At 42.7% G+C, this 27,509-nt stretch overlaps 1 protein-coding gene across 3 annotated transcripts; it reads left to right on the forward strand.

Annotated features, from left to right (window-relative positions):
• Positions 1 to 27,015, forward strand: LOC101482836 (constitutive coactivator of PPAR-gamma-like protein 1 homolog). Of its 3 annotated transcripts, XM_012921501.4 has the most exons (18): positions 1 to 39; positions 158 to 330; positions 4,686 to 4,932; positions 5,017 to 5,099; positions 7,048 to 7,176; positions 8,310 to 8,400; positions 9,130 to 9,218; positions 9,301 to 9,551; positions 10,590 to 10,677; positions 10,770 to 10,991; positions 11,127 to 11,298; positions 14,249 to 14,498; positions 14,628 to 14,742; positions 15,338 to 15,547; positions 20,449 to 20,647; positions 20,760 to 20,898; positions 21,299 to 21,395; positions 25,524 to 27,015. In XM_012921501.4, the coding sequence occupies exons 2-18, from the start codon at positions 313 to 315 to the stop codon at positions 25,833 to 25,835; spliced, it is 2,712 nt and encodes a 903-aa protein (XP_012776955.1). In that variant the 5' UTR covers positions 1 to 39; positions 158 to 312; the 3' UTR covers positions 25,836 to 27,015. The 3 variants fall into 3 exon arrangements, with proteins under 3 accessions (XP_012776955.1, XP_076739777.1, XP_004559909.1); XM_076883662.1 differs by lacking the exon at positions 1 to 39 and having other exon boundaries at positions 117 to 383; XM_004559852.5 differs by lacking the exons at positions 1 to 39; positions 158 to 330 and adding an exon at positions 2,762 to 3,563.
• Positions 27,016 to 27,509: the final 494 nt, after the last annotated feature.

Below are 27,509 nucleotides of genomic sequence, written 5' to 3' on the forward strand. Positions count from 1 at the left end.
ATCTAGATCAACCAATGATGGCCTGGTGGAGTGAAGGGTGTAAGCTTGAACCTTTTCAGCCTAAAGATATTCCAGTATTGCTTATCTCATTTGATCTTATCTTAAATTCACATTGTTTATATCATTGCTTGATGTTGCTTTCTTCTTTTTCTTGTAGTTTAGACAGGTTCACACATCACTGTGAGTGCTTCGGGGGAAACAGTATTCACAACCTTCATTATTTTAACCAGAGCCTCGAAACACTCAAAAGTTGTTCCTTCTCTGGCTTCCTCTTCGGACAATTATTTCAGGTTTTTTCAGTCAGGACTTTCTATGACTTTCCATTTAGAGGTGCGTGCTTCTGTCTTACAACATCGTCACTGCTTTATTTGCTTCATCTGAAGGTAAATGAATTTGCTCATAGAGAGCAGATTGTGGTTGTGCAGATTGTATGCAACTGGTAAACGGGTACAGGGCTATTGGTTCAGAATGACTCTGATTTATTAACGTTAATGGTGGTAAGAACAATATAGGACAGATCAAAGAGTCATTTTGCTTTCACACTTTGGTTTTTTGTGCAGTTTAGCATCATTGCTAAGCACATATTAGTAAATGCGGTCCATAGTTCCAGAAGTCCAGTTGTTTTCTCCCAGCAGCCTTTCCAAACAAGCCTCTTGGAGCCATTAGAGGAACTGCAGTTTTTGTTACTTTGACACTGGCTTCAGTTTCAGCCCGAAGGTTTGCTAATGGGGAGTACATCAGTCTCAACACAAGTTTCAGTTTTAATATATTGTTGTATGGTTTGAATTTTACTACTAATTCATATTCTTAACCGTCACACTGAAGACTTAGTTTGGCAAAAACATTGCTACTGTAAGTCCAGCGATTGTAGTTTACGTTGTGAGATTTTAAAGGACCACGTGAAAAGCTACAAAGGGTTGCAAACATAATAACTTTGTAGTTTTTAGACTTGTGATACGCAGAAAAGACAAAAGTCTCAGCCAAACACAGAAAGGACTAGGCCTGGAATCAGTGGGGTCAATATCAAAAAGTGCTGAGCAAAAAGGAAGAGTATTTATATTCACTCTATTATAAAACTTACAACATATAATATAAAAGAATACCAGGATTACAAACCTCTTAACATCCACCAGGTCGCTGGAAACCCAGGGGTTGAGTTTAGTTAACCACCTGTTTCTACAGTATTTGAACCTTTCTGAAATGTAATGTGTAGGTTCTAATAAAATGCCCGGTTAACATGTGGCTAAAGCAGAGCCACATGTTAACCAGTTAACTTTGTAACCTCTAAGGATTATGGCCACCAAGACCCTAACCTGTTGCTGGTCACCTGGTTAAGAGGCTAATGGGGAGGGGGCTCACAAACGTTTCCAGCTCATCGATAAATAAATGAGTATTATTTACTTGGAAATGCAAGTGAAATTCTCATGCGTGTTTATGACATAAAAGAGTGTATTAACCACCGACAGACTACTCACACGTGCAGTTACTGATTGGATGCCGCCCTCTGTTGACACTGAACGGAAATGACTTTAATCCCATATTTTGGCTGCTTTTTCACTCTTAACCAAGCGGATATGTTGTGAACATCTGCATTTATACATTTCCGAATCATTGCAACATCATTTAAACGCATGTAATGCTGCAAGTTCTCTGCTTCTTTTAAACCTTTGCTGTAACACCTGTGCATTCTAGAAAGATAAGGAGAAATTCGGGGTTAACTGTTAAGTTAAACCAAGTAGCTCACAAGGCTTCGTAAAACAATGCCATTAAACCCTGTTGTATCATTCATTAACACATTTATTAATGCATTGTTATAACCAGCTGGTGAGAGGGTGGTGGACTTGTCGATAATGAGCTCTGAATCAAATCAAATCACTTTTTATTGTCACATCACATGTGCAGGTACATTGGTACAGCACATGCGAGTGAAATTCTTGTGTGCGAGCTTCACAATATCGAAATAGCTGTCATTTCTAGATCGGTTGTTACTTCTAACACGTTTCCATGTAGCAGATAGAAAACTACCAAACTGCTATTAAGAACACTATTTTTTGCACATTGTACAGAGACTCAACTTTGCACCTTCGCTCACCCCCTCCCTCCACAAATCAGGAAGGAACGCTTTTACACCCAAAGAGTGAAACTTGCCAAGATAGTTCACATCCAACCTTTGCCAGACAGTTCTCAAGGCTAGCTTCTAGCTAATGGGACAGAAGTACTTACTTCTGCAGTAGGTTAAAACCTACTTCTGCAGTAGGTTTTAAAAATGTGAAATTTTGATTCCCAATCTCACTGCTTCTAGCTTTTATACTAAAAAAAGAAAAGAAAATAATAGCCACACTCATCTACAAACTGGAGTGGTAACCTTAACATCTATCGCTACGCTAAAGTCACAAGATAATGAAACAGACAAACTGCAGTCTGGAGCAACAGCCACAGAGTCATGAAATAAAACAGCCATCAATATATTTGGATTGATATCGCATCTTTTTTCTTTTTTTTAAAATAAAACAGAACTACCTTCCACATCCATATTTTTCACTTCGTGACCAAATCTGATCACAAAACTACAGAGCTAACGGTAGTTATGTTTCATATACAGTCTCTGTATAAAAGGTCTTTAATTTTCTGATTTTATTTTATTTTTTTTAATTCAGGCAAACAACAACAACAACAACAACAAACAAACAGCGAAGCACCGACAGTGTACTCTCTTGCTTCTCACGTGGGCCTCTCGAGCCTACGTGCCTTGCGTCATATCGTCACGTGCTTTCCCTCTCGCTCTCCTCCGGTACAGACTAAGGATCGCAGTCATGGCTTCGTGAAGCGACACATGGCATCTTGAAGCCATGAACCAAATTAATAAACACAACAAACAACAACAACAACTCACCGGAAAGCGGACACATTTAAATAGCAGGCGTGTTTGATTTCATTTGTAATTACAGCAACTCCGGTAATATCTCCAGCTAGCAGTCAGTCACACTGGGGAGAGGCGCACTGCAACCTCCCCCGGTTTATTTTCCTATGATAGCCAGCTTTCTTTACCGTCACTTTTAAGTTTCCGTCTTTTCTAAGAGAAGCTCGACATGGGTGTGCAAGGTTTCCTGGAGTATATTGAGAAGCACTGTCCCAGCGCTGTGGTGCCGGTGGACCTCCAGAGGTTGGCCCGGGGGAGTTTGGTTGGAGGTGGCCGGCAGAAACCCCCTCAGAGTCCGCTTAGGTTGCTGGTGGACGCCGAGAACTGCCTCCATCGACTCTACGGGGGCTTCTACACCGACTGGGTCTGCGGGGGCCAGTGGAACCACATGCTGGGCTACTTGGCCGCCCTCTCCCAGGCCTGCTTCAACGGGAACATTGAGCTCCTGGTGTGCTTCAATGGCGCCCTGGAGAAAGGCCGTCTTCACGAGTGGGTCAAGCGGCAGGTGAACGAGAGGCAGACCGCTCAGCAGATCATCAGCCACGTCCAGAATAAAGGCACCCCACCGCCCAAAGTCTGGTTCCTGCCTCCCGTGTGTATGGCCCACTGCATCCGACTTGCTCTCCTCAAGTTCCGCGTCGGGGTGAGTGGAAACTCGGCCCGGCAGTGTCTGCCTGTTGAGCTGTGGACACAGCCCGAGTTAGCCTGCTAGCTGCCCACCTTGTCACCACAGCATCCTGACCCACGATAGGATGCTGTTCCCACACTTAGACAAGTTCTAACCTGCTGTGCGAGGGTGGGCAACTGCGGTGGTTGACTAGTATCCAACAGGTTGCTGGTCTGAGTCAGATGCTGGCCCCCCTCTGTCACTGTTTGTCCTCCCATCTGACAGAAGTAAACAGAGTGAACAAAAAGATGTCCAGACAGGTTTGGCATAAACGAACAAGTCCCTGTTTCACTGGAAGAACGTAACTTCATGGCTGAGGTTTAAATGATCTCAAAACAAACAAACTACTAACTGTAAAGATACTTTCTGCTCAGTTAATAAAACGATGAGCTGATGAGATAAAGTAGAAAGTTCTGACAGCGTCTCTGCCTCCGCCTCAGCTGTGAGTCCCATCACACAGCTGCTCGATTTGTTGGAATCTGGTAAATTAATGCAGTACGCCACAACTTCACACTTACATTTAAGACTTGTAGTGTGTGTTCTTTTTAACACACACACCAAAAATAAAGCCCTAATTTTACCTGAGGCACAGACCTGCAGGTCATTGAGGTCAGAAACATGTTCTGTGGCTCTTCAGAGCAATGATAGTGATGTGTTGACAATATGGCTGAACTGTTTATATATTTGTACTAATCCTAATAAAGATGGCATACACAGGATCTTTCTTTTAGTAGCCTGTTCAAGCGTGACCACAAAGCAGGCAGCAAAGTGAACGTGAAAGTGGTTACAGTGATTCTGCTGTAACAGTGAATACAGACAGAAGACTCCAGTCCTACTGGTACACGTTTATTATAAGGCTGTAACATGACAAAAAGTAATCAAGTTGTGTTTCGTATTGTAATTTTCGGTCTGCCCACAGGATGATAACAGTGAAATAATAAAAACTGAACTCCAGTGTGAAAACTTATACGGGACTTATGAGCAAGGCTCACTCACCAACAGCTCACACGAGTGTGCTCCTCGACTGTAGTTTTCTTCCTGTGCATATTCTTTGAGTGCTTTAGCGTTAGCTCAGTTCTTGTCTGTGGCTCTCCTCAGGTTGTCCAGAGTGTGGAGGACCACCACCTGGAAGTGATAGCCTTATGCAGGAAGAGTGGCTTCCATGGTCTGGTGGCTTACGACTCGGATTACGCCCTGAGCAATATCCCATACTACTTCAACGCCCACATCCTCAAACTGAGCCGCAACGGCAAAAACCTCACCACCAGCCAGTACCTGATGCACGAAGTGGCACGGCAGCTCGATCTCAGCCCCAATCGTTTTGTCATTTTTGCATCGCTTTTAGGTTAGTGTTGTAGTTTGAGCAAGTAATGTTGGTGGAAGTGTTTGCCCCGGTGAGGCTGACGGATACACGTTTTCTTTTTAACAGGGAATCACTTACTGCCTGATGAAGACTTGGCTGCCTTTCACTGGAGCTTACTTGGTCCAGAGCATCCCTTAGCCTCTTTGAAGGTAAGGACTTTCTCTGAGAGCTGCGAGAGCTGTCGGCCTTGTGCTTAAATATTATGGTTACTGGTCATTTGTTTGCTCGTGCAGTGCACATCCTTGACTGATGGGAAGGAAAAGTGCACATGTTTTGCATTCAAACATATAGTAGCAAGCGCCAGCGACGCCTAGACTGAAGTAGCTACCAGCAACAGCGCAGGATCTCATTGATTGACATATGACCTGGTAGAAAATAGAGGCGTTACCTAGGCAACTGGACCCTGGAATGTCTGCAGGTGACCAGCTGGCAGCTTCAGAGCGATTCAAGATGAGTGAAGTGTTTCCAGTGTGGGCGTTGCTCAGCACACAGACAACCATTCATCCTCCTAGTCACACTTGTGACCAAATTTTAATCACCAGTTATTAGTTCGTCTTTATTGGTACTCGCGTCTATGTGACATCACCCATTTGAGCGCACCCCCACTTCAGACCAGTAGATGTGTTTGCATGGACTCGTGTCCTGGTTATGATAAAGTTTTTGAAGTATGTAGTTGTTTCGTTAGCACATGTAAACATGATCAGAGTATTTAAAAACTTTAATCGTTCTTTTTTGGTTTTATTCAACCTGGATTTGGTAACGGGACTCCAGGTCCAGCCTCCGTCCCTGTAAGTCGGCTTTAATTTGAGCGTTTGGCTCTCAGATTATTGCACATACACTGACCTTTATGTTTAATGGTAAATTAACTAAAACTTCTACTACAAGTCTCATTAACCCAGTCACACACGCATTCATACATATCTAGCACTTACACTCACACCAGAGGCAATTCTGGGTTCACTGTCTTGCCTAAGTGATCAACCCGCTCTGTCACCTGAGCCACAGCCACTCGCCTTGTTTAACATCACTGCTGTCATAAGGAAAAGCACACTTAGGCTCCCTTTTATGATGCTATCCTGGTATCAGTACCAGCAAGTTTCAGCAGCTGCCCTCAGGTAATAGTTATAAGTACATCTACCTATTTGTTTGTGTTTCTCAACATATCACACCTGCCTAAACTAACATCACACAGTTACCAGGATACTAGTATTTATTATGTACACAGGACACGCAGAACCCAAACATCTGTTTTCCGTGTAAACAGCGTTTCGCGTATATGACCTCGGATAAACCTCATACCCGGGTCCATGAAAGTCACAGGAACCACAGTGCTGTGTAGAAATATCCAGAGCATTCACATCCAAAACAGGCATGTGCTTAATGGGTTTCATATCTGTTCTGTCACAAAGCTTGTTGTATTGATTCTGATGGTGTCTGTATGACCGTCCAGATCCCACAGAGTGTTTCAGAGCCATGTTTTGCAGGATTGGAGATCTTCAGTCCATGCATAGTTTGACACGGACAAAACCTCTTTGCTCAAAATAGCAGTCTTCTCTTTCATGTAGTGATGAAGCTGTCAAAATGCTCTCAAGTTGACAGCACAAGACTCAGATTCTGTTTGTGGTGCTGCGGATGGGCGAGTTCACTTGGACGTGTGTGGATGTGCACATGATAAAAGATAACATGCAAAGTTCTTTGTTTGCCGCATAAATGTAAGCAGCCTCACTTTCATTAATTCCAGCTTAAGTGAGTTCATTGTCGTGGCACCAGAGAGTCTAATGAACAAAGTTCACTTGACACTGTTACGGTGGAATGATTCACAACACGAAGCACAATCTAAGCTTTTTGTGCACGAGTGTTACAGTAGTCGACATTTCAGTTTGATGTGGACATACTGCAGACACATCCGAACATGTTCACAAACCAGCAGACACCCCTGAGCCTGAATCCTTCTCAGATACACTTTACTTACAGAGGAAGAAGACACTTTTACTTTTGACTTAAATCATTTGTGCTTGTTGATTCGTAACCTTCCCTCTTATGCAGTGAAGGGTTATATAAGCTTTGGCTGCGTTCAGGACAATCTGTCTTTCACAGGTGCGTGCCCATCAGCTCGTGCTTCCTCCCTGTGATGTTGTAATCAAGGCCGTGGCCGACTATGTCCGCAGCATCCCCGACATCACTGACCTGGAGACCATTGGCAAGGACATCTTCAAGAATTCACAGGTATGAACTTTCCAAAAGCCCTTTGAACAAAGTTTGAATGTTTTGCTCCACCCTGTCATCCCCTCTACCCTTGGTAATGCAAACAGTGAGATATTTACAGATTCAAATGATTTAGCTTCACAGTAAGTGGTTGGACCAGCTAAAACAGTATGCTTGACACTGCATTTGACTTATTTTCGCCTCAGAGCTATAGTTCTGTTACTCACCTTTTCTGAAAATCTTGTGAATGCAATAACGCAGGATTTTGACATTCCTACCGTAGGTGTATCTGCTTGGAAGCTGAAGGGTAGCAGTGGCAGTTTCATATGTTTAAAATCCGTCCTCATGTAGTTCGCCCTTCTTCATACACAGCCAGTGCTCGGGGGGGGAAAGAAATGATATAGATGAGATAAATGAGCAGTTCTCCCAGTGCAGTCACATTAACCTCGAACCGCCAGGCAGAAATATCATTCTTCTGTTTTCTAGTTCACATCACGTTAAAGTGATTCTTTGTGACTTTGAATTGACTGAGCAAGAAAAAACAGCCGTGAATGGGTCATGGAGCTAGAGCCAGCTAAAGTGATCATGTGACAGTTTTCAGATGTAGTCCTGTTGATTAAAGATGCAGAACGTCCGTGCTCTAAATAAAATCTGTTGATCTGCCAGATGTGCAGGTAGACTGCATGCGCGTGCCTCCTTTAGCATACACTACACCACAAACAATAGAAAGCTTTGGGAAAATTGATTATGAAACAGGTTCTGACAGGTGGTCTCTCTTCATTATGGCTTCAGTTTGGTATTAAATCTAGTTGTATGGCCAGTTTCTGTCCTTTACTCCTTTATTTTGGTGACACCGACACATAAGGGATCAGAGTGAGCTCTGAGCTGTGGCGATAAATATGTAGTCGCAGAGGATCCAGCGGGATGCTCAGAAAATGGGAAGATGATGAAGTGGTCTAAACACATTATTGAGCGTGCAGTGATTGATTCCATTTGAGTTACCTAAGCTATGTATATTATTTTTACTGCATGTTTTAGTAGAAAGTGGTCAAAATCAGGATAAGAGGAATAAAGAATTTGCTTGTTTGAAAGTGAATTTGGAGATTTTTTTATTTTAGACAGAAATACTCTGTTCTCTCATTTTTTTCTTTTAGTCTTGCACTGATGACAAAATCTTCCGCTTCAAGAAGGCAGTGGAGTACTACTCAGTGGCCAACCAGCCCCAACATTTACCTCTACAGTTGGGTGGGTTTTCGCCTCATCTCACCATAAACTGAAAACTCTGGAGTTCGGGTCAGCAGCACTGATCCGTCGAGACGCGGCGCTGAGACTCAACACTTTAATATATCATTTATGACATTAACGTGCAGAGTTTCTGCTTTAACTTGAGTTTACATCAAAATGATACTTTTTTTTAAAGTTTCCATTAAACTACTTTTGGGTTCCGTCTGTTCGGAGACTCGCTGCTGTGGGGGGATGTACAGTAGATAACATTGAAAAGTATAAACTGTAAATGTTATTTATGGGGAGTTTAACACAAAGTGTTCAAAGTTTAGAGGTTAAAAAGCATAAAACTAAACTGAGTTGATTGGACATGTCACTGCTGACCGAAGCAGCAGGTCAAACGCACTGAACAAATATAAAGGAGTGTTTTCCATCTTTTTATACAGTCTGTTACTCATATTCAGATAGACGTATCAAAACTCACTGGACTAAATTTGATCATTTTAACAGTGAAAGAGCTTCTCAGAATAGACGGCCTGCAGTCCACCTGCTCAGGTGCATTTTCTTTGGCTCTGTGTTCGGTTCTATTTGAAGCTCTTCAAATGCAGTACTGCTCCTACACGGTTCTTTGCCACTTAGTAACCACTATCAAATTTCAGTGTGAATGTGATGAAGCACATAAAATATCTGCGTTTGTAAGTGTAGAAGTTACTTTTCATATGAACTAGAGGTTTTGTGTTTGTTTCACAGTTAGACCAAAACACACGGGGGTGCCAGCTGCAGTGCCATCTCCTAAACTACTCGCCATTCCACAGGCGCCACAGCCTGACAAACACGGGGTAAGAAATCCAGCCAGTACCACGGCAACGTGCTCCAGCTGCCTCAGCTTTCCTGATGCTTCTGTGTCTCCCCTGCCTTCAGGTCCAGCACTCGCACACAGACGCTGTGGTGGAGGGCAGCCAGTCTGTGGACTCGGTTGAGAAAGCTCTCCCAGAGCAAAAGAGCTGCAGCAGCATTTCTCCTGAAGGGAGGCACACTCCCCTCTATGAGAGATCCTCTCCCATTAACCCCAGGCAAGCCGGCAGCCCCAACCACATAGAGGCTCCTTTCTTCAATGCCTCCTCCACGTCGTCTTCCTCAGAGAACGATGAGAGCTCTGGCACAACTGCCAAGTGAGTAGAGCTCAGCATGTCCTCACTGATGGTGTGCCGATTCATCAGCGGCTACACTGACTGTTTGAGATCAGCAGCAGTGGGAGAGGACAAAGGTGAAGGTAGCTGTAAGCTAGTTTGTGCTTTATTCAGTCAGGACCAATGGACCTGGCCTAGAAATACAGTAAATTTGCTTTTGGCAGCTTTTGGCTCTTTTATGTGAATATGTAGAAATTCAGTAGAACAGCAGCGTGAGCCCAGCATAGAAAGAGCATGCATCGGTGACAGCTATCACATTAAGACAGACACCAGCAGCAGCCAGGGTAGAGTTGGTTTGCAGCTTTTGAAGAACCTGCTCTACCAGTCTGGGTGTCATCTGGATCCGCAAATGGGCTTAGGGTTAGAAGGTCAGGGATACAGTTGGGGTTAGAGTGACCTCATGTTTGGGTTTTGTGACCTTTATAGATGGAAGCAAAAGATTCCACAGCAGAATAATCCACAGAGCGGTGGATGGTGTCGGCTGGCTCGCTCTTTCTTCCTATAAACAATCCTGCTGCCATCAGAGAAACACAACACGATTGAGATTCATCAGCCCAGAGCAGATTGTTCGGTCGCTCAGTCCTGTTCTGACATCGATGTGTCGATTGCGGGTTCTTTTGCCAGTGGACTCTGGGCACTCTGTCGGGTCTGTGGTTAAATAGCCACAAACTGCAGTAAACAGACACATTTCAAGTTTTTGACACAGTAGCTTTTTCATGCGATCAGAACACATAAGCCTCCCTTTTGCACATATCACTGAGCCTCTGACTTTGTCACCAGCTCAGGTTTCCTCCCTGGACTGGTTCCAAGATCAAGAACCGCTACGCTCTGTTGGAAATGATGCGTAGGCAGGTAGTACGTGACAAAGTAAAGGGTCAAAGGTTTCTTAGTATGATGTTGTGCCAAAAAGATTCTAGTCATTGTGAATGGCAGTTTATTTGACTTGTGGCTGATTGCTGTAAGAGACAGTAATGTTGAACACTTACCTGTAAATGCAACAAACCTGTTTCCCTGTTCTAGTCACGTGAGCAAGCACACTGAAGAGTGGCACAAAAATGGACATGCTGCTCACGCTTCCAACACACCAGAGAGAGGTGAAGGGGCGAAAGTGAGTCTAGCTTGACCAGTACTACATATTGGTTGATGGGGAATCTGACAATAGACTTGATTGAACATCCCCACACCCCCTTGTGTCCTCAGACTGACCTGTGTGGGACCTCTGCTGTGAACCTGGGGTCACAGGATGGAGATCTCCAAGGCTCGAATGCACAAATCCCCTCCCTGCTCTCCATGCCCACCAGGAACCATATGGACATTACCATCCCACCTCTCCCTGCCCCCGCCCCCGAGGTCCTGCGGGTTGCCGAGCACAGACACAAGAAGGGCCTGATGTACCCCTACGTCTACCACGTCCTCACTAAGGTCATCTAGACTGCTTTTATCTTTGACGTGTTGTATTTGGCATATACAAACTCTGCATGTTGGTAGAATGTGAAGTGCCTGTGTTGAGCGGCCTTTGTCACTGTCCAGCACTGATCTAACAGTGTGCCTTTGCAGGGAGAGATTAAGCTGTCTGTCACCATTGAAGATGAAGCCAACAAAGACCTGCCTTCAGCAGTGCAACTGTTTCGACCTATCCGTCAGTATGTTTACGGAGTGCTCTTCAGCCTGTCAGAGGCCAGAAAGAAGGCTGAGAGACTCGCCATGAGGAAGAACTGCCTCCCTGAGTGTGAGTTATGATCAAACAGCTCCTTTATGTCTGTTTAACACTGTAGTGAAAACTCACGGGCGGGGATTTTGAGATTAGAGCAAGACTGAGAGCAGGGCTCTGCACTTCCACTGTTTTTTCTTTCTTAGGGGTACTGGTTTCAAGTTTCAAATAATGAGGCTGGTGTGAAATGTCCCAACAAACATGCCCGTGTGGGCTCACTGGGGCTGTGTGCACAAGGCAAACCCACACTGGCCCCGAGCGGGTGTGCCCACTTGGGGCCACAGCAGCCAGGGCCCTTAGAAAATAGTCACTGGGACCTTGAGAGGTAAAACTGTTGTTGGGCAGACATGGGCCAGTGAGTGTTTTTGTAGACAAACAGTATGGGTTGCACACAGAATTCCTCCTAGGAGCCCAAAAGGAGCAAAACTGCTGTGGGACACACGGGGGAAACGTTTTTTGTTCATCCACAACTATTGAGTGTGGGCATGCGTGGGGTTGTGCTGGTATCAGACAGAGTATTTTGAACTGAACCATGCAAAGCTACTCTAGTATGTGTAGTCCATAAGGAGAGCTCTTTTGTTGCATTAGTTTGTGTTTGTGCATCAGTAGCAACTGTGTCGGACAATTCTTAATTCTGATTTGGATTTTTTTTCTGAGAACTATAACTCATAACAGATTTTCTGACTGTTCAAACCGAGGCTGCTGGCTCTGAGCTCCAAACAACTTCAGACACTTTTACTTGGTCAGCTTGTTTAGAATATCCAACGTCAGCAGCTCAAGTGTCTTGTTAAGTTTGTTGCTACAAACCATTTTGTGGTAGTTCTCTGTGACAAAGTGGGTGAGCAGCTGTCACACTTTTATAATTTCATTACAAGTTCATTTTCCACACTACAGAGGTCCTTCGTTTACTGTGGGAGTCGTGTTCCAAAAATAACCAGCGACAGGTGAAATCTGCGAAGTAGCCAGCTTTATTTTTTACAATTATTATAGATGATTTAAGGCTGTAAAACCCGTCACTACACACTTTATACACTTTTCTCAGACAGGCACGAACATTTTCACACTTTTCTCTCTTGTTTAAACTCTCAAAGTTCAAACCTTCGTAGAAAAATCAGTCCAGTATTGTAGAATGAAACCAAGGATCAAACCCTGTTTGAGGTCCAGAACATGGGAACAGAGCAGCTGCCAGAGAATTCAACATAAACGAATCAATGGTACAGAAGTGGAGGAAGCAAGAAGAATGAGCTGAGTAAAGTTTGACTTATCTGACTGTTTTGTTTCGCTCAATGCGCCTTATAATCTGAAAATTATGGTAACTTTACCTTCCTTTAACATGTCCAGAAATCCAACTTTCTGTGCGATGGTTAGCATCTTCCTCTGCCTTCTGGGTGCTACTGCAGCTGCCTTTGACAGTGCAAAACGTTTCGTTGACATTGTTGTGTTTGTTGTGGAGAAAACTTAGAAACATACAGTGCAGCACTTCAGAGTCACACTGCTAGGATCGAAGATTTATGTAAATTTGACAAGCTGAACGCATTCTGTACTGTACAGCCAATCAGGACGCAGAACACAATGCGCCGTAAAAAAATAAAATAAAAATAAATAAAAATTGCACAAAAGAAAATCCTCAAAACAGCGTTACAGCGAGGGACCACTGTCCATCATGTTGTTTTTTCTACCATACATGTGCGTATTTGCTATAGCTTCACATACTAAACTTGGTTTGTTTGTGTTAGCATTATGTTGCAGTTAATATCAAAGCATGTACAAGTCATAATTATAGTATTATATTGTTATAAATATTGTTCATCCATTCTCTTCCAATTATCCACATCAGGGCGCGCGGGGCTGGAGCCTATCCCAGCTACCACGGGGCGAGAGGCAGGGTAAAGCCTGGACAGGTCGCAGAGCTAACGCAGAGAGACAGACAACCTTTCACACTCACATTCACACCTATGGGAAATTTAGAATCACTACTGAGCCTAACCCCACTAACTGCACGTCTTTGGACTGTGGGAGGAAGCCGGAGAGGAGCCACACAAACACGGGGACAACATACAGACTCCACACAGACAGACCGGCCTTTCTGTGTGGAGTCTGTGAGGCAACAGCGCTGACCACTTGGCATTGTGTTTGTTTGTTCTGAGCCACCATGCAGGTCATTGTTGACATCACTGCGCTAAACCAAGCAGAAGGGTGCTCTACTTGTAGAATTGTTTTCTTTTGTTTCTTTTAATGTGTATTTTTCTTTTATAGGGACCCATTTAGCTGTGTTAATGATCTGTGAGTGTTTAGTGACTGCTATGAGATTTTCATATGTACACGTTAGATTTACAGGTTTGAGCTGTTGGTACCGGCTAGACTAATTAGCTGTGAATTGGCGCCCTACATAGAGTCAGTCAGAGGTTGTTTCCGGTGAGCAGATGATGTGTGCTGCTTCTTTGTTGTGTTGGTTTGTTTAATATGGAGGTCTAACTTTCACATGTCACAGAGAACACTGTAAATAAACTCCTCACCTCAGAAAACTCTAAATATTATTTTTACCTGCCTGCCCAGACTAGCTTACATTCTGTATTGTTGACTTGGGTTTACTTTGGTGAGCTTTGTGTCTTCTTCATTCAAAGTTAAGAACTCGATTACAGCCATAGCCACATGCTAACCACATCTGGCTGTGAGTGTGTGCGAGTGACCGCTGTGCATGAAAGGGACCAGCATATAATCAGATTTGAGCGATTGACTCGTCACCGGTCTAGGCCAAGATCGGTGAAAATCATCCGATTCTGGTTTCGGTCCGTTCGACCACTGTTGATACCTGTTATGTCTTTAGGTTTGACTGGAACCTTTGAGTCATGATCAACGTGTAAATAACAGCTATTGAGCCCTAATACTGATATAAAGCTGGCTTTTAAACATTTTTTTTACATGCTATAAAAGTACGAATCGCTCACTATTTTTTGTCCTCCTGCAGACACACATGTCATGGTTAAAGAGTGGGCTGCCTACAAAGGCAAATCTCCCCACACTCCAGAGCTGGTGGAGGCTCTGTCCTTTAGGGAGTGGACATGTCCCAACCTCAAGAAGCTGTGGTTGGGGAAAGCCGTGGAGGACAAGAACCGCAGGATGAGGGCGTTCCTGGCCTGCATGCGCTCTGACACCCCGGCCATGCTGAACCCCGACAACGTCCCCACGCCCCTCTTAGTGCTGTGTTGTGTGCTCCGGTGAGTAGCCACAGTCTGACAGCTGGAAGCAGTGCGATGCTAAAGTTTAAGGGAGTGAGGATTGATGAGGACGGGCTCGATCGGTTCCCGCTTTCTGTAACACTGTTAATCTTCTGTGTTTTGCTTCAGGTTTATGTTACATTGGCCAGGAGTAAGAATTTTGCGTCGTTACGAACTTGACGCTTTCCTAGCTCAAGCACTTTCTCCTAAACTTTATGAACCTGACCAGCTGCAGGAACTTAAGGTGATTTTATAGTCTTGATTATATGAGGAGCGTCTGAGAACTGCATCCGGGAATATCTCGGCTATAATCTGCTGCTCAGTCAGCCGTTCCCTTGCTTTGTATTCCACCTCTTTCTCTTCTCTGGACACTCCTCATGTTCCTAAAAACAAGCTCTGCAAAACACTGTTTTGTAGAGCTTGTTGTTACTGAAGCTGTAGCTTTGTGTTAAGAGATGTATTTGTAGAGCTTTGCGGGATTTCAGTGACGTGTGTGGATGGTTTATAAATTCAAGAGAAGCTGGATCGATTTGACCCTTTTTAATTGAACCATCCACACGAGCTGTGCGCTTTCCTCTTTGTGGTCTCTGTGTGTGTAGCTCCCCTCAGCCTGTGTCAGAACATCTGGGTTGTGTGTGTTGGCTTTCTGTCTTGGCTCAATTAGCTTGTTCGTCGCTGTGTTTTAGCAGCTGAGTGTGAATGGGCTGCTTACACCCGCTCTGTGCTTCGCTTTGCAGTTCCCCCGTTTCAATCTGAATGGTCAGCAGGGCTGTTAGGGGTTGCTAGTTTTTTATTTTCATTTCAGCATTTTAGAAGTTTTTCATATTTTGCTTCCACAGATTGATAACCTGGACCCTAGGGGAGTCCAGCTGGCTGCTCTGTTCATGAGCGGCGTGGACATGGCTCTGTTCGCCAATGACGCATGCGGGCAGCCGATTCCCTGGGAGCACTGCTGCCCGTGGATGTACTTTGATGGCAAGCTGCTTCAGAATAAACTCGTCAGGGCCAGCAGGGAGAAGGCCCAGCTCATCGACCTCTGTGACGGTCAGGTAGATTCAGCCGCACCAGTCTCACGTCAGCAAAATACGCTCCAGTATCAAGGTTGGGATAGGGTTTTCTCATGCTTCTAGTGTATTTGAGCCTGCTGTATTTGCCATTAATATTGTTGTTGTAGCTTAATGAGTGATGCTAACTTTACACTATCAAACCTGTGCTGTAGACATTCAGGGAATCAAACAGTTGAACAAAACAAACCCTAAACTGTGTCCTGTATGGGGTTCAAAACATATATAAACAGAATACCATTTGCCCAAAACTCAACCCTCTGGGCTCTATGGTGGCCATTTGTGGCCATGAACAAGCTGAGAGGGAGTTTTTATGTTTTTGCTCTCCCTGCACAAAAATAACAATGCATTATAATCAATGTTGATGTGAATCAATTACATGCCCCAGACTCTACTATTAATAATACAAGAAATTCCAGTAGCAATGCAATTATAGAAAATTGCGAGATGTGATGTTGTCTTCCAGCTAGTGCAGTGGACAAACAAACTGGTGTTTAAAGGGTTAAAAATGTAAAACGTAATAACTATTTTATATTTATGAAAAAAACTAAAGTTAGTTAAAAGCTTTATGCAGAAAAAATGTCAACAAAACATAAAAATGATAAAACTTACAGACCTAATCTGTCGGTGGACACTTTTGGCCTCAAACAAACTGAAAGGGTCGTGATTTTGAACAAACCCAGAGGGATAAGTATATGCGTCCCCGAGTGCTGCTATTGGTTATTTACCTTCATGCTCACATTAGAGTTGGGCAATATGTTCTAGTTTTCCAGCTGAGCATCTTCAGTCCAACAACTGACTGTGGTGTGTGTGCGGAGCCATCCATCCATCCATGGACCTACTTACATGTAAAAATGATTAAAAGACTTACAGTTATGGTTTGCATTAACTCATCGTGAGCAATTTGGGGCTTTAATGATTTCTTTGAACTGTTCTCTCTCCAGGGTGGAATAATTGCATAGCTGCTTTAATGACTTTAAAAAAGGTGCACAATTTAGAATTTTCTGTAATCCACACAGGGTCAAAAATATAAAGAAAAGCTCAGATATTTACATTTGCTCACTGTTTTAATAAGAGAGAAGGCCAAGGCCTATTAACTTCTCGTTAGTGATTATGATCGACTACAACAGGTTGTTTCTCTTAGCCAGCATAAATAGGGTTTGTTTGACAGCATTCATTAGATGGAGCAGTACTCAGAACAGTGGGGAAGGCCAAGGAGCTCAGCGAAGAGCTAAAAGGAGAATTGTAGAAAGGTTTCTCAGTGCCAGTTAAAAAAAACAGTCGTATGTAAGTACAAGTTATTTAAAGTTGTCACCATTATGCCAAAGAAGAAGGCCTAAACTGTGATCCTCAGATGAGAGAAAATTGGTTAGGATTTTCAGGAACAACCCACCAAGGCGTGTCCACGGTGAGTGTTACGTTGCCATGGACTGAGAGGATACAGACCGAGAAAGAATCCCCAGCTTTACATTTAGAAGAGTAAGGATGAGGCTTTCACACCCGAGAACGCTTGGGAAACTGTGTTAACATGGACACGATTGGTTGTTCTAACAGGACACACATCAAACATCATACAGTTTTAGCTTGTTGGTAACAAAAGCACCTGGATAAGGTACAACTTGGCAGAGGTGGGACCAAGTCATTGTTTTGCAAGTCTCAAGTAAGTCTCAAGTCTTTATCCTCAAGTCTCAAGTCAAGTCTCAAGTAATGTCAGGCAAGTCAGAGTCGAGTCTCAAGTCACTGGTGTAAAAGTCCGAGTCAAGTCACAAGTCTGAAACTTTGAATTTAAAGTCCTTTCGAGTCTTTAAAAAAAAAAAAAACGAAAAAATAATGTTGCAGTTATATGCTAAATGTAAATATTAGACCATGTAATTTTTAAATCTGTGTTTTTCTCAACACATGACAAAATAGTGAACTTAGAAAATATACACAAATTGTGAAATTGCACCTCTTTAAAATGCAGCTCAGTTAAACCTAGCTCCAAGAATAATTTTCACCGACAGTTCTGAGATAAGCTGCATGTTGTTCTTGGATGCGCTTGTAGGACCGGCTTTAAAATCGCATGACAAAAATATCATACACATTAAAAAAAACTGTATCACCAACGTAGCCTGGAAAACATTTGCTAGTTAGATGAAGTCAGCTATCTCATCTTAGCATATTTATATGCATATTTATAATCATACGGTTCTTGGAGTGAGTGCATACACTCATGAAGTTTAGTAACTTCAGGTCACTGCAACAAGCCCAGGTACAGTTTACCGACGGATGGGTGCAGGACCTTGAAATGCACCGTGTAGAAAGTAAAGACCATCGTACGTATCATAAGTTTACCAGTCTCACAAATCGTCTTCATAAATACACATTCCTTAACCGTTTATTAATAGGACCTTTGAGCTCAACGGTAATTAATTAGTAGTGGAAATAATTTCTGGTAGCATCACAGAAATGTAGCAGTGACAATAATATTGTATGCTGTAATCGTACTGGGCAATTAGTGATACAAAAAACCTGTTTTATCCTGTGAATAAAAGTATGTGTTTTTGTCAATGTACCATAATAACAGAAGCGAAACGCAATATTGTGTCAGGACAATTCACTATTTATGCACAATAAATAAAGGAGCATAGCGCGACAATTTCTGTTCAGCGCCAGACTTGCTTGTAACCTATATCACCAATTATGTTAAGAAAAATGACGCATTAACTACAACAGCAGACTGACCTTTGTGTAAATGCTTGGAGCAGACTAACCTGTGAGCTGGAGAGTTCTGGGACGTTATATTTGATCTTTGAATGGCTGCAATCCAGTCGCCTCTTTGTTACTTCGGAAACATGGCTCGAACAATTTCTCTTCAACGACGTAATCCGATAACAACCGATCTCTTTACCCGTCGGCTTCCCGTGGCTGTCATGCGACCGGCTATTGCAGTTAATAATACAACGGCTTCTTGACATTTTTGTGTTTCTTTTTATCGCTGTATAACTGATTTTAATTGAAAGCCTGCGTGCGCTAGTACCGCTTGCCACGAGTTCCCAGAATCCTTTGCGGTTCTACCCGTGAATGACGTCACATTTTCAATCTCTATATAATATGCATGTTAAATTTTATATTTGGGGTAAAATATCAAGTCTTTTCAAGTAAACCGGTTCAAGTCCAATTCAAGTCCCAAGTCATTGGTGTAAAAGTCCAAGTCAAGTCACAAGTCTTAGAACATTTTTTCAAGTCAAGTCTAAAGTCATAAAATTAATGACTCGAGTCTGACTCGAGTCCAAGTCATGTGACTCGAGTCCACACCTCTGCAACTTGGTATTGGGTATTTAACTGGATATTATTGTGAAGGTCTGTATATATAATCAATTCAAACCTTTGCATTTTAATCATTAAAGATGTGTGCTGTACAGTTGTTCCACCCTGGAAACAGAACAGTTCAAAAGAATCATTAAAATTGCTGTAACATTCATGCCACGAGTGTATGTAAACGTCTGACCACAACTGGAAATGAAGGAGTGTAAAAAATGGGTACAACCTGCTATTAAACAACGGCAAAAAACAGCTAACAATATTCCAGCATCTTGCCTAGAAAAGCATTCTGCTGTATTTTATTAGCTCTGAAATGTGTCTGAGAAAGGAAGCGTGATTTCCACACTGGTGATGAAGTTCCTTAAACTGACCATAGAGGGCAGGGTCTCTTCAGCAAAGCAGTAGCTACTCAGAAGAGTAGCTACATATGTAGCGATATATGTAACTACTCAGAATGAGAAACAAAATTGTTTTAAGTGACTTCAAACAGGACAGGGTTATCAGTTCCAGGCTGGTCTTAGTTGTGTGGGAAGTTTCTGAAAACTATCTCTAGGTTTCACGGAGACTGGTCCAAAAAAGTTCTCTTGATGAAAAAGCCTTATTTATGTCTGTGGTTAGAGGAGAATGACTAGAAGGCTAAAAGCTAAAGGGAAATGTTTTCAATAAGCACTTGTCACAGACGAGGTCTGCAGGAGAACGCACAAATCTCGAAGCAGATGCACTGCAGAGACAGAGAACCACACTGGTTCACTTCTATCAGCTAACAACAGAAAACTGAGGCTCCAGTTTTCACTGGCTCATAAAAATTGGATGAGAAGATTGAGCAGCTTTTGCCTGGTTTGAGCCTCGATGTCTGTTGTGACATTTTGGATGCTAAAATCAGTATTTGGTGTTAGCAGCATGAAAGCATGGATCCATCCTGCCTGTATTAGCAGTTGAGGCAGCTGCTGGTGGTGTGTGGACATATGTTCAGCATCATTTAAATATCGCGGCCAGCCTGAGTTGCTGACTACGTTCATCCCTTTATGACCATAGTGTACGTATCTTTGATGGCTCCTTCGAGCAGCGTAAGCTCCTATAATTCCAAACTGGTTTCTTGAACATGATGATGAGTTCACTGCACTCAAACGGCCTCGACAGTCACCACAACACAGCAGCTTTAGAGTGTGGGGGTCGTCTACTGAGTGCCTGAAAATAGGGAACTGACTGAAGATGCCTGAGATTGAAGGTAGTCTGCACACATATCATTAATCTTTAAAACTGCACATTTAGTTTAACGCATTCTTAAAAATTTTAAGGCTGTTCCTGTTGTTTTGTTGAAACTACTGTTGAGCACCTGTTGTCCCAGTTCTCATGAAAAGGCCAGTTTCATTTTACCGTGATTTAATCAGACACTGAACATTTTCTTGTCAGACGGCGAGCACCGCAGCTGATCTAATGAAGCTGTTAAAGGGAGGCACTGTGTTTAACTGACAGCAGTGTGATATTGATTTTATAGCTGCTGATTCAAGAGGCTGATGACTGCACAGACAAAAAGAGCTCTCTATGTTAAGCCAGTGCTTGTGTGATATCTCTCTCTTCAGGCTGAGCTGGCGGCCAGGGTGGAAAAGATGCGTCAGAGTATCCTGGAAGGCCTCAACTTTGCTCGGCCACCTCATCTGCCTCCTTTCCCCCCACCGCCACCTCTGCCTCCTCACGGGATGCCTTTCTACCCTCCCACTGGTTATTTCTACAACCCGCCTCCAATGACGCCTCCTGCAGGGAGAGGCTGGGGGGTGCCCGGTGAGTTCTGCTCTTTAAAACATGTAGCCCAGATTAAGGTCATTTCTCACAAGTCTTCAGAAACAAAGTGTGGTCTTAACATTTGATGCCAACTTCTCGCTGTTTCTGTAAGGATTGGAAGCAGTCCAAACACAAGGTGGGAAGCTGGAGATCGCCGGCACTGTGGTGGGTCAGTGGTCTGGTACACGACGCAGCCGAGGAAGAGGAGGCATCCCTCTGCAGGTGGTGTCTGTCGGTGGACCAAACAGAGGGTAACAGCAGAAAGATCGAACGTCTCGCTCATATTACTTTGAGAACAGACTTTTCCATCATTTACGTTACACGAGCAAACTAAGAAAACACCACTTTCTTCTTTTTACCACTGTAGAAAATGAGACAGTGTCATTCACATCAGCATATCGCGCCCATAGTGAAGTAATACGGCTCGATGCATGAACTCACACATTTTTCTAGACTTTTCGGATCTGAACTTTGTGTAAAACGATCAGGTTTCTTTGTAATACACTTTATGACTGGTCCTGATATATGGTCTAAGCCTTCCTGTCTATAAGCTCATGTAAAAACTACTTGTTTTTCATGTAGAGATTCAAAATGTGGCAAAAACAGCAGATTAAAATGAATCTACAGTGGAAATCTGTCTGCTTCTTGCAGTCGTCCAAGAGGCGTGATTTCTACACCGCTCATAAGGACGTTTGGTCGGGGAGGACGGTACCACGCCCGAACCTTCAAGAGCCAGGGAACGTACCTGGTAAGTCAGTCATGATTTCATTTTATTTGGAGGGACTGTGCAGAAAAAAACATTATCTATGAAAGAAACAATAACACTGCTCTGGATTTCTAATTCCATCGATGCAGACAGGATCCCCAGCACAACAGATAAACACTAACTGTTGTGCAGTTAGGTCCATATATATTGGACACTGACACAAGTTTAGTTTTTTTACCTGTTTACTGAAACATGTTCCAGATATACTATGGACACAATGTGCAGACTCTCAGCTTTCATTTGAGGGGATCCACATTCAAACTGGATGAAGGGTTTAGGAGTTTCAGCTACTTAACATGTGCCACCCTCTTTTTAAAGGGACCAAATGTAATTGGACAGTTTACTCAAAGTGCTATTTCACGGACAGGGGTGGGCATTTCCTTTGTTATGTCATTATCAGTTAAGCAGATAAAAGGCCAGGAGTTGAAGAAAAAAAAGCAAAAGTGTGGAGAAGGTGTGCAGCTCATGATCCAAAGCATGGCACAGAGGCAGTGTGATGGCTGTGAGCGGCACTGGCACACTAGTGTTTACTAGCATTAAAAAGGAAGAAGCCCAACATCTGAGTTCATCCATGAGTTCAAGACCTCAGGCTGTCATTGCCAGCAAAGAGTTTTCATACAAGTGTTAGAAATGAACTTTTTATTTTCAGTTATTCAATCTGTCCTGTTGCTTTTGAGCCCCTGAAATGAAGAGATTGTGTTCTTTTTGTTCAACCCACTGAATTAAAGCTGAAGGTCAGCACTTCATCATTGTGGTAATGTACAGAACCACAATGTCTGTCCAAATATGTATGGACCTAACTGTACCCCACTGACCTCCATACATACAGGCAGCGATTTGAGGCCAAATTTCACATTTCATTCATCGCTCTATCAGACCTGTTGCCACATCTTCAGTCCAGCTCTTGTGTGGCAAATCCCAGCATTTCGTTCTGTTTTCTTTAAGAACAACAGATGAATGTGTTATTTATGAATTAGTGCCGGATGTATCTGTCAGGCCACTGCTAGATCTCTGTCTGCTTTCAGTTTTCTCATCTTTTTGAAGGACACACTGCACTACAGTCCAGTGTAAAAGCTTGTTTATGAGTTTGAAACCTGAATGCTTATATTAATAAGTAATTGTGTTGATCTAGTTTAAAATACTGACCAAAGCAATAGTGACTGTACTTTTGCCATCATTGGTTATTGACCATCATCGACCATTTGAAGCTTTAATCTTCAAGATGATCATCAGTGTCTGAAATTCTCAGTGTTTGTCACACGTGGATTTTGGTACCAGAGAAACGAATAATTCCTAAATTGAAGCTCAGCCTGTAGTTTGCTTTCCCAGGAAGGTACCTCACAAAACTCCCGATGCAGCTGTTGGTTTTTCCACTGTTTAATTACGGTGCAAAACCAGAACACAACCATTGTGTGAGCTTTCAGCATGGGAACATGAGAGGGAACTAAACAGGCTCCCTGCATGTCTCTGGGCTTCCTTTTGCTGCTAATTAACTTCTAAATAACTCTTGAGTCCTTTTGTTTGTTGGCAGGACTTCCAACCCACAAATGCATTTTTCTGTGCTGCACATGATTTTCAATGGACTTTTGTAACATGTGGGCCTTAATAAGCTCTAAATATCCTCTTCTACTGTATCACACCATTGAAAACACACAAGTTATTTTCATTGTTTCTGTGTTTCTAAATGTTTCCGACATTTTCTGACCTATGAAGGTCATCACAGTGCACAGTGCCTTCTGGGTCTTTGACTGGTTGCATCTAACATCTACTATCATCATTTCTACCAGTATAAAAATGGCTGTATTTGACTGTTATCATCTAAAAGAAACAATGAGAGTGATATTTTCTGTCTGATATTTTCTGAGTAAAGAGTAGAAAAATGCTGATATAAAATGACAATCTTCTGAAGACCCACAACTCTGTTTTCAGCACTTCTGGTGTTGAATTTTATGCATGTAGTCCAAGTACTCACAAAACCTGCTGATTTCTTTTAGATATCTTCTCTATCTTATAGTTTGCGTTTTGCTGTTGGTCTCTCTTTTGGCGGCTCCCTTTAGGGGGCGCCATAGCGGATCACCTGCTTCAGCCTGTCCTTATTGTTCTGCTCCTGTCACACCACGCTGTATGTCCTCCTTCACTGCATCCATAACTCTTCTCTGAGGTCTCCTTTGTCCAGTACATTCACTGTCCCTGTTCATGTCTAAGCCATCTCAGCCTTGCCTCTAACTTTGTCTCCATGCTGTCTTCAGCTTAGCCTCCTGTGTCTTTGTCAGTGCCACTGTCTCCAAAATCGATCTTCTTCACCTCGCTCGGTCCCTCCATATTTCTCTCTCCAGCCGTGGCAGATGGCTGTTTGTCTGCGGTCTAGTTCTGTTAGAGACCACTTTCTGTTAAAAGTGAGTTCTTCCTCCCCACTAGAGCAGGGCGATATCACCAAAAATATTTATCACGATATACATTTGAAAACTTGCGATAACGATATAACTGACGATATAATTGACACGAGACAAAAGACTTTACAACTCCACAACTTTATTAGTGCAAAAAAAATAAATCAATGTATTTTCACTTAAACAAGCAGCATTAAAGTTATATAAAAATTTAACAGTGCAAATGCAAATTCCTCGCTGACAGTTTAACCAAGTGGAAACTGGCCGACACATCCTCAGCACAACCATGTTTAATATCCACAAAACTTGAAAAGAGGTTATACACACACAATACGGTAATATTATGTTGAAGCACAGTACGTATCACTCCGCGAGGCGCCTGCCTACGATAGCTGTAATGCTCCGACAATCCATCAAGCGGTGCGGCTTCGTAGCTTAGCAAAGTTGTACTAAAACGTGACAGATTTTCGAGCGCCGTGTACATAAAATCGTTTCAAGGTCAGTAAACAACCAGAATTCATACATAAGGCCATTGGATTATAAGGGGCTCTGTCGATTTTCAGAAAAATCAAAGGATTGATTTTAAGTGTGACGTATTTTCCAAAAAACACGGTAATAACGACGGCCCGCTAGCATGCGCTACCAAAAATACTGCTTTGTTGTGTATCTGAGGGACGAAAGCTAAACCAGTTCCACCACTGAAGCTGCAGCATTTTTACAAACCAATTCTGGTTCATCCGTTTCATTCAACGATCCGCTTTCGCCCTCCTCATTCGCCGCCATGCTTTTTCCGCCATGTGCATATGAAAACAAAGGCACTGCGCATGCGCGTTTTACTCATATTCTGTCGCGATATTTCATTTTCGTTGCCCAACATTACACCGGTGTTACCGTGAACGGTATGATATGGCCCAGCCCTTTGCCATGTGCAAGTGATCATTAGATTGCTGGGGCTCTCTCCCTCTCTTAATATTACAGGCTCTTCTTTAGATGACCATTGATGTGAACAGGCACTATATAAATGTAGTATAAACAACAATGGTGAGATTTTTTTTAACCTACCAAACTCAGAAATCTACAGCTTTTTAAAAATATCATATTATAACTGATGACCATCACACCACAGGCTCTACTTGCTTAATCTATTTGAAAGCAGTTTTATAGTGTTTAAACCTTTCTCAATATGGAGATGTTACACGTGGTTAGAGCCATTGGACTGTGCAAAACTTAACAGCTTGCTTCATTTCACAAGTGTCAATGTGCATCATTGACAACACATTAGGCAAAATACAGTAAATAAACAGGGGTGACTTCACTTTTGAAGCAAATTATGTCCCTCAGTTATTTCTATCTATGTAGTCTATAAGAGTCTAAAGATCAAAGAACCAAATGGGTTCTTTGATCTTTTTTCCTAAAAGATTTTAAGTCACTGTAGCCAATCGTGTTCCCTTTCGAGCTTTGCTATATTTTAGGCAAGCTACACAACTGCATGCTGCTGAGCTTTCTCTTCTAGCATAACTAGTTTAAGTAACAGACAGTGTCACCTTTGAGATGGCGTGTAATCCATGCATTTTATCCCTACACTTCACCTGTTTAGAGCTTTGCCTTTTGGACATGTTGCATAGGCACCGTGTCCAAATGGCAATAAATAGAAAAAAGTCTGCATTCTCAGGATTTCTTTGAAGAACCCTCACCGTCATTTTTTCTGTCTGTCTACCAGAGCAAGCCTGCTTACAAGCCTGCTCAAACATCTGGAAACAACCTAGTGAAGGACCAAAAGAAGCCCAAGCAGGAGGAAAAGAAACCTGCACAGCACGGTGAGAGCTTAGCCATGGAGAACGGTGTGGAGGACAAGGAGCCAGAGCAGCTGAACGGAGAGAGAGAGGAATGTGGGGCTCTCATCCAACCTGAAAGTGCCTTTAGCAGTGACTCCAAGACGTGCAATACTAATCCTCACTTAAATGCACTAAATGTAGACAGTGGCTGCCATAGAGATGAAGGTCTAGAGGTCACTGTCTCAACAGAAGATTAAACCTATTTTTCTAGAGAGGGTGAAGGATGAAACATGGAGCAAGGTTAGGAACACGAGGAAATATGGAAAGCTTACATTCATTGTACTTTTTTCTTTTCAAACAAAGAAACGAGATGTAATTCGGATCCCTCTCTCTAAACACACGAGATCCTAACACCGGTAACCTGGAGTCACTCACTCCCTTGTCACTTCAAATCAGAAGGTTACTGCTTGAAGACGCTTTAATTTGAAAATATGAGTTGATCTGTGTTTGACCTGCTTCTAGTACTTACCGTGTGCAGGTATGGATTTTGTGTTGTCATTGTAACCGCTCAGTGAAACAAGTGAGGCTTAATCTTGTGCTTCCATCACCACTTTGAGTTGTGTTCATGGTTAAACAGCTCTGTCCCTCACTAGACGTGAGCTCCACGCTGTTTCGCTTATTTAACTGTAAGTAACGCCTCGAGAAACAGCTCGCGAAACAGCTTGAATTGGGGTTTTGAGCTGTACTCAAAGCTGTAGAGCTGTAGTGTTGCCACTTTGATAGAAATCTTCTGCATGGTTCGCAGTCTAACCAGTGTGTAGTTATTATGCATGCTGTCCTTTTTCTTCCATTCTTCCCGGTGCCCAATTACAAATTAATGAAACATCTAATACCAACAAAAGTCCCAAAAAGTAGTTGTTCTAACCTGGAATCTTCTTGTGATATTGACCTCTGTTGCATTAAAAAAAGGTTATTTAGCCACTTTGGAGTAGTGTATTCATGCTATATTGTTCTGTTACTGTTTCCTGTTTTAGTCAAAAAAATGAAACTCACCCTTTGTGTAGCTAAAAGGCTCCACCTTTAAATCAAAACTTTAGCCATTAACCAGTAATCATTAGGGAGATTTCCTTTAGTGTTATTTATACACTTGTAATTCCTCTTCACCAGAATCATCATTTCATGTTTTCACTTAATACTGCCAAAGCTTTTCATCTATCACTAGTGATTGGAGAGATGGTGTAATCTCCTACCCCTGTCCCCCTCGCAAGAGCTAAATGGGTTACCTTCTGTGTAAGTTGATCAGAGTTTCCGCCTAACTCTTGGATTGTAAAAGAATGAACTGCTGATGGGTTTGGTTGAATGTTCGTGGATTTTGGTGTGGTGTACTTGAAGGCAACTTAGCTACAATGCTTAATAAAACTATATTCTTTTAGTACACACTGTTGGTGGTTTATTGATCTCTCTTAACACTGGGACATGTAGTCATAACACTGTGGTGGGCTGCTAAGTTTACACAAATTTTTATTTTTTTATATCCAAGTGACAGTCAAAAGAAAGATTCTGCACCTACACCCATTGCCTGTCTTCCGCGAGGCTAAGCAGATACACTGCAAAAGCTAGCAAGCTACTGGCACAAGAATAGCAGTGCAATATCACACTTTTTACTCCCCCACCTCCCAACATCATAGGAGGGAAGAGAGCTGGGTACCCCAGGGAGAATGGATGATGCCCAGGATGAAGCTGCCTATTGTACTTTACCTTATTATCTATCATACATAAACTGTCCAGGAGTGGATGATCATATTAAGCATGTCCAAAGTGTCAGATAATAAATTCAGTGTATTTACCATGTGATCCAAAAATGCCCATAATATTAGAGACTGAACAGAGAGCGAGCACCTGGCAACTGTGGGGAGGAAGAACTCCCTTTT

Source organism: Maylandia zebra, linkage group LG5 (assembly GCF_041146795.1).
Source record: "Maylandia zebra isolate NMK-2024a linkage group LG5, Mzebra_GT3a, whole genome shotgun sequence".
Lineage (NCBI taxonomy): Eukaryota > Metazoa > Chordata > Actinopteri > Cichliformes > Cichlidae > Maylandia > Maylandia zebra.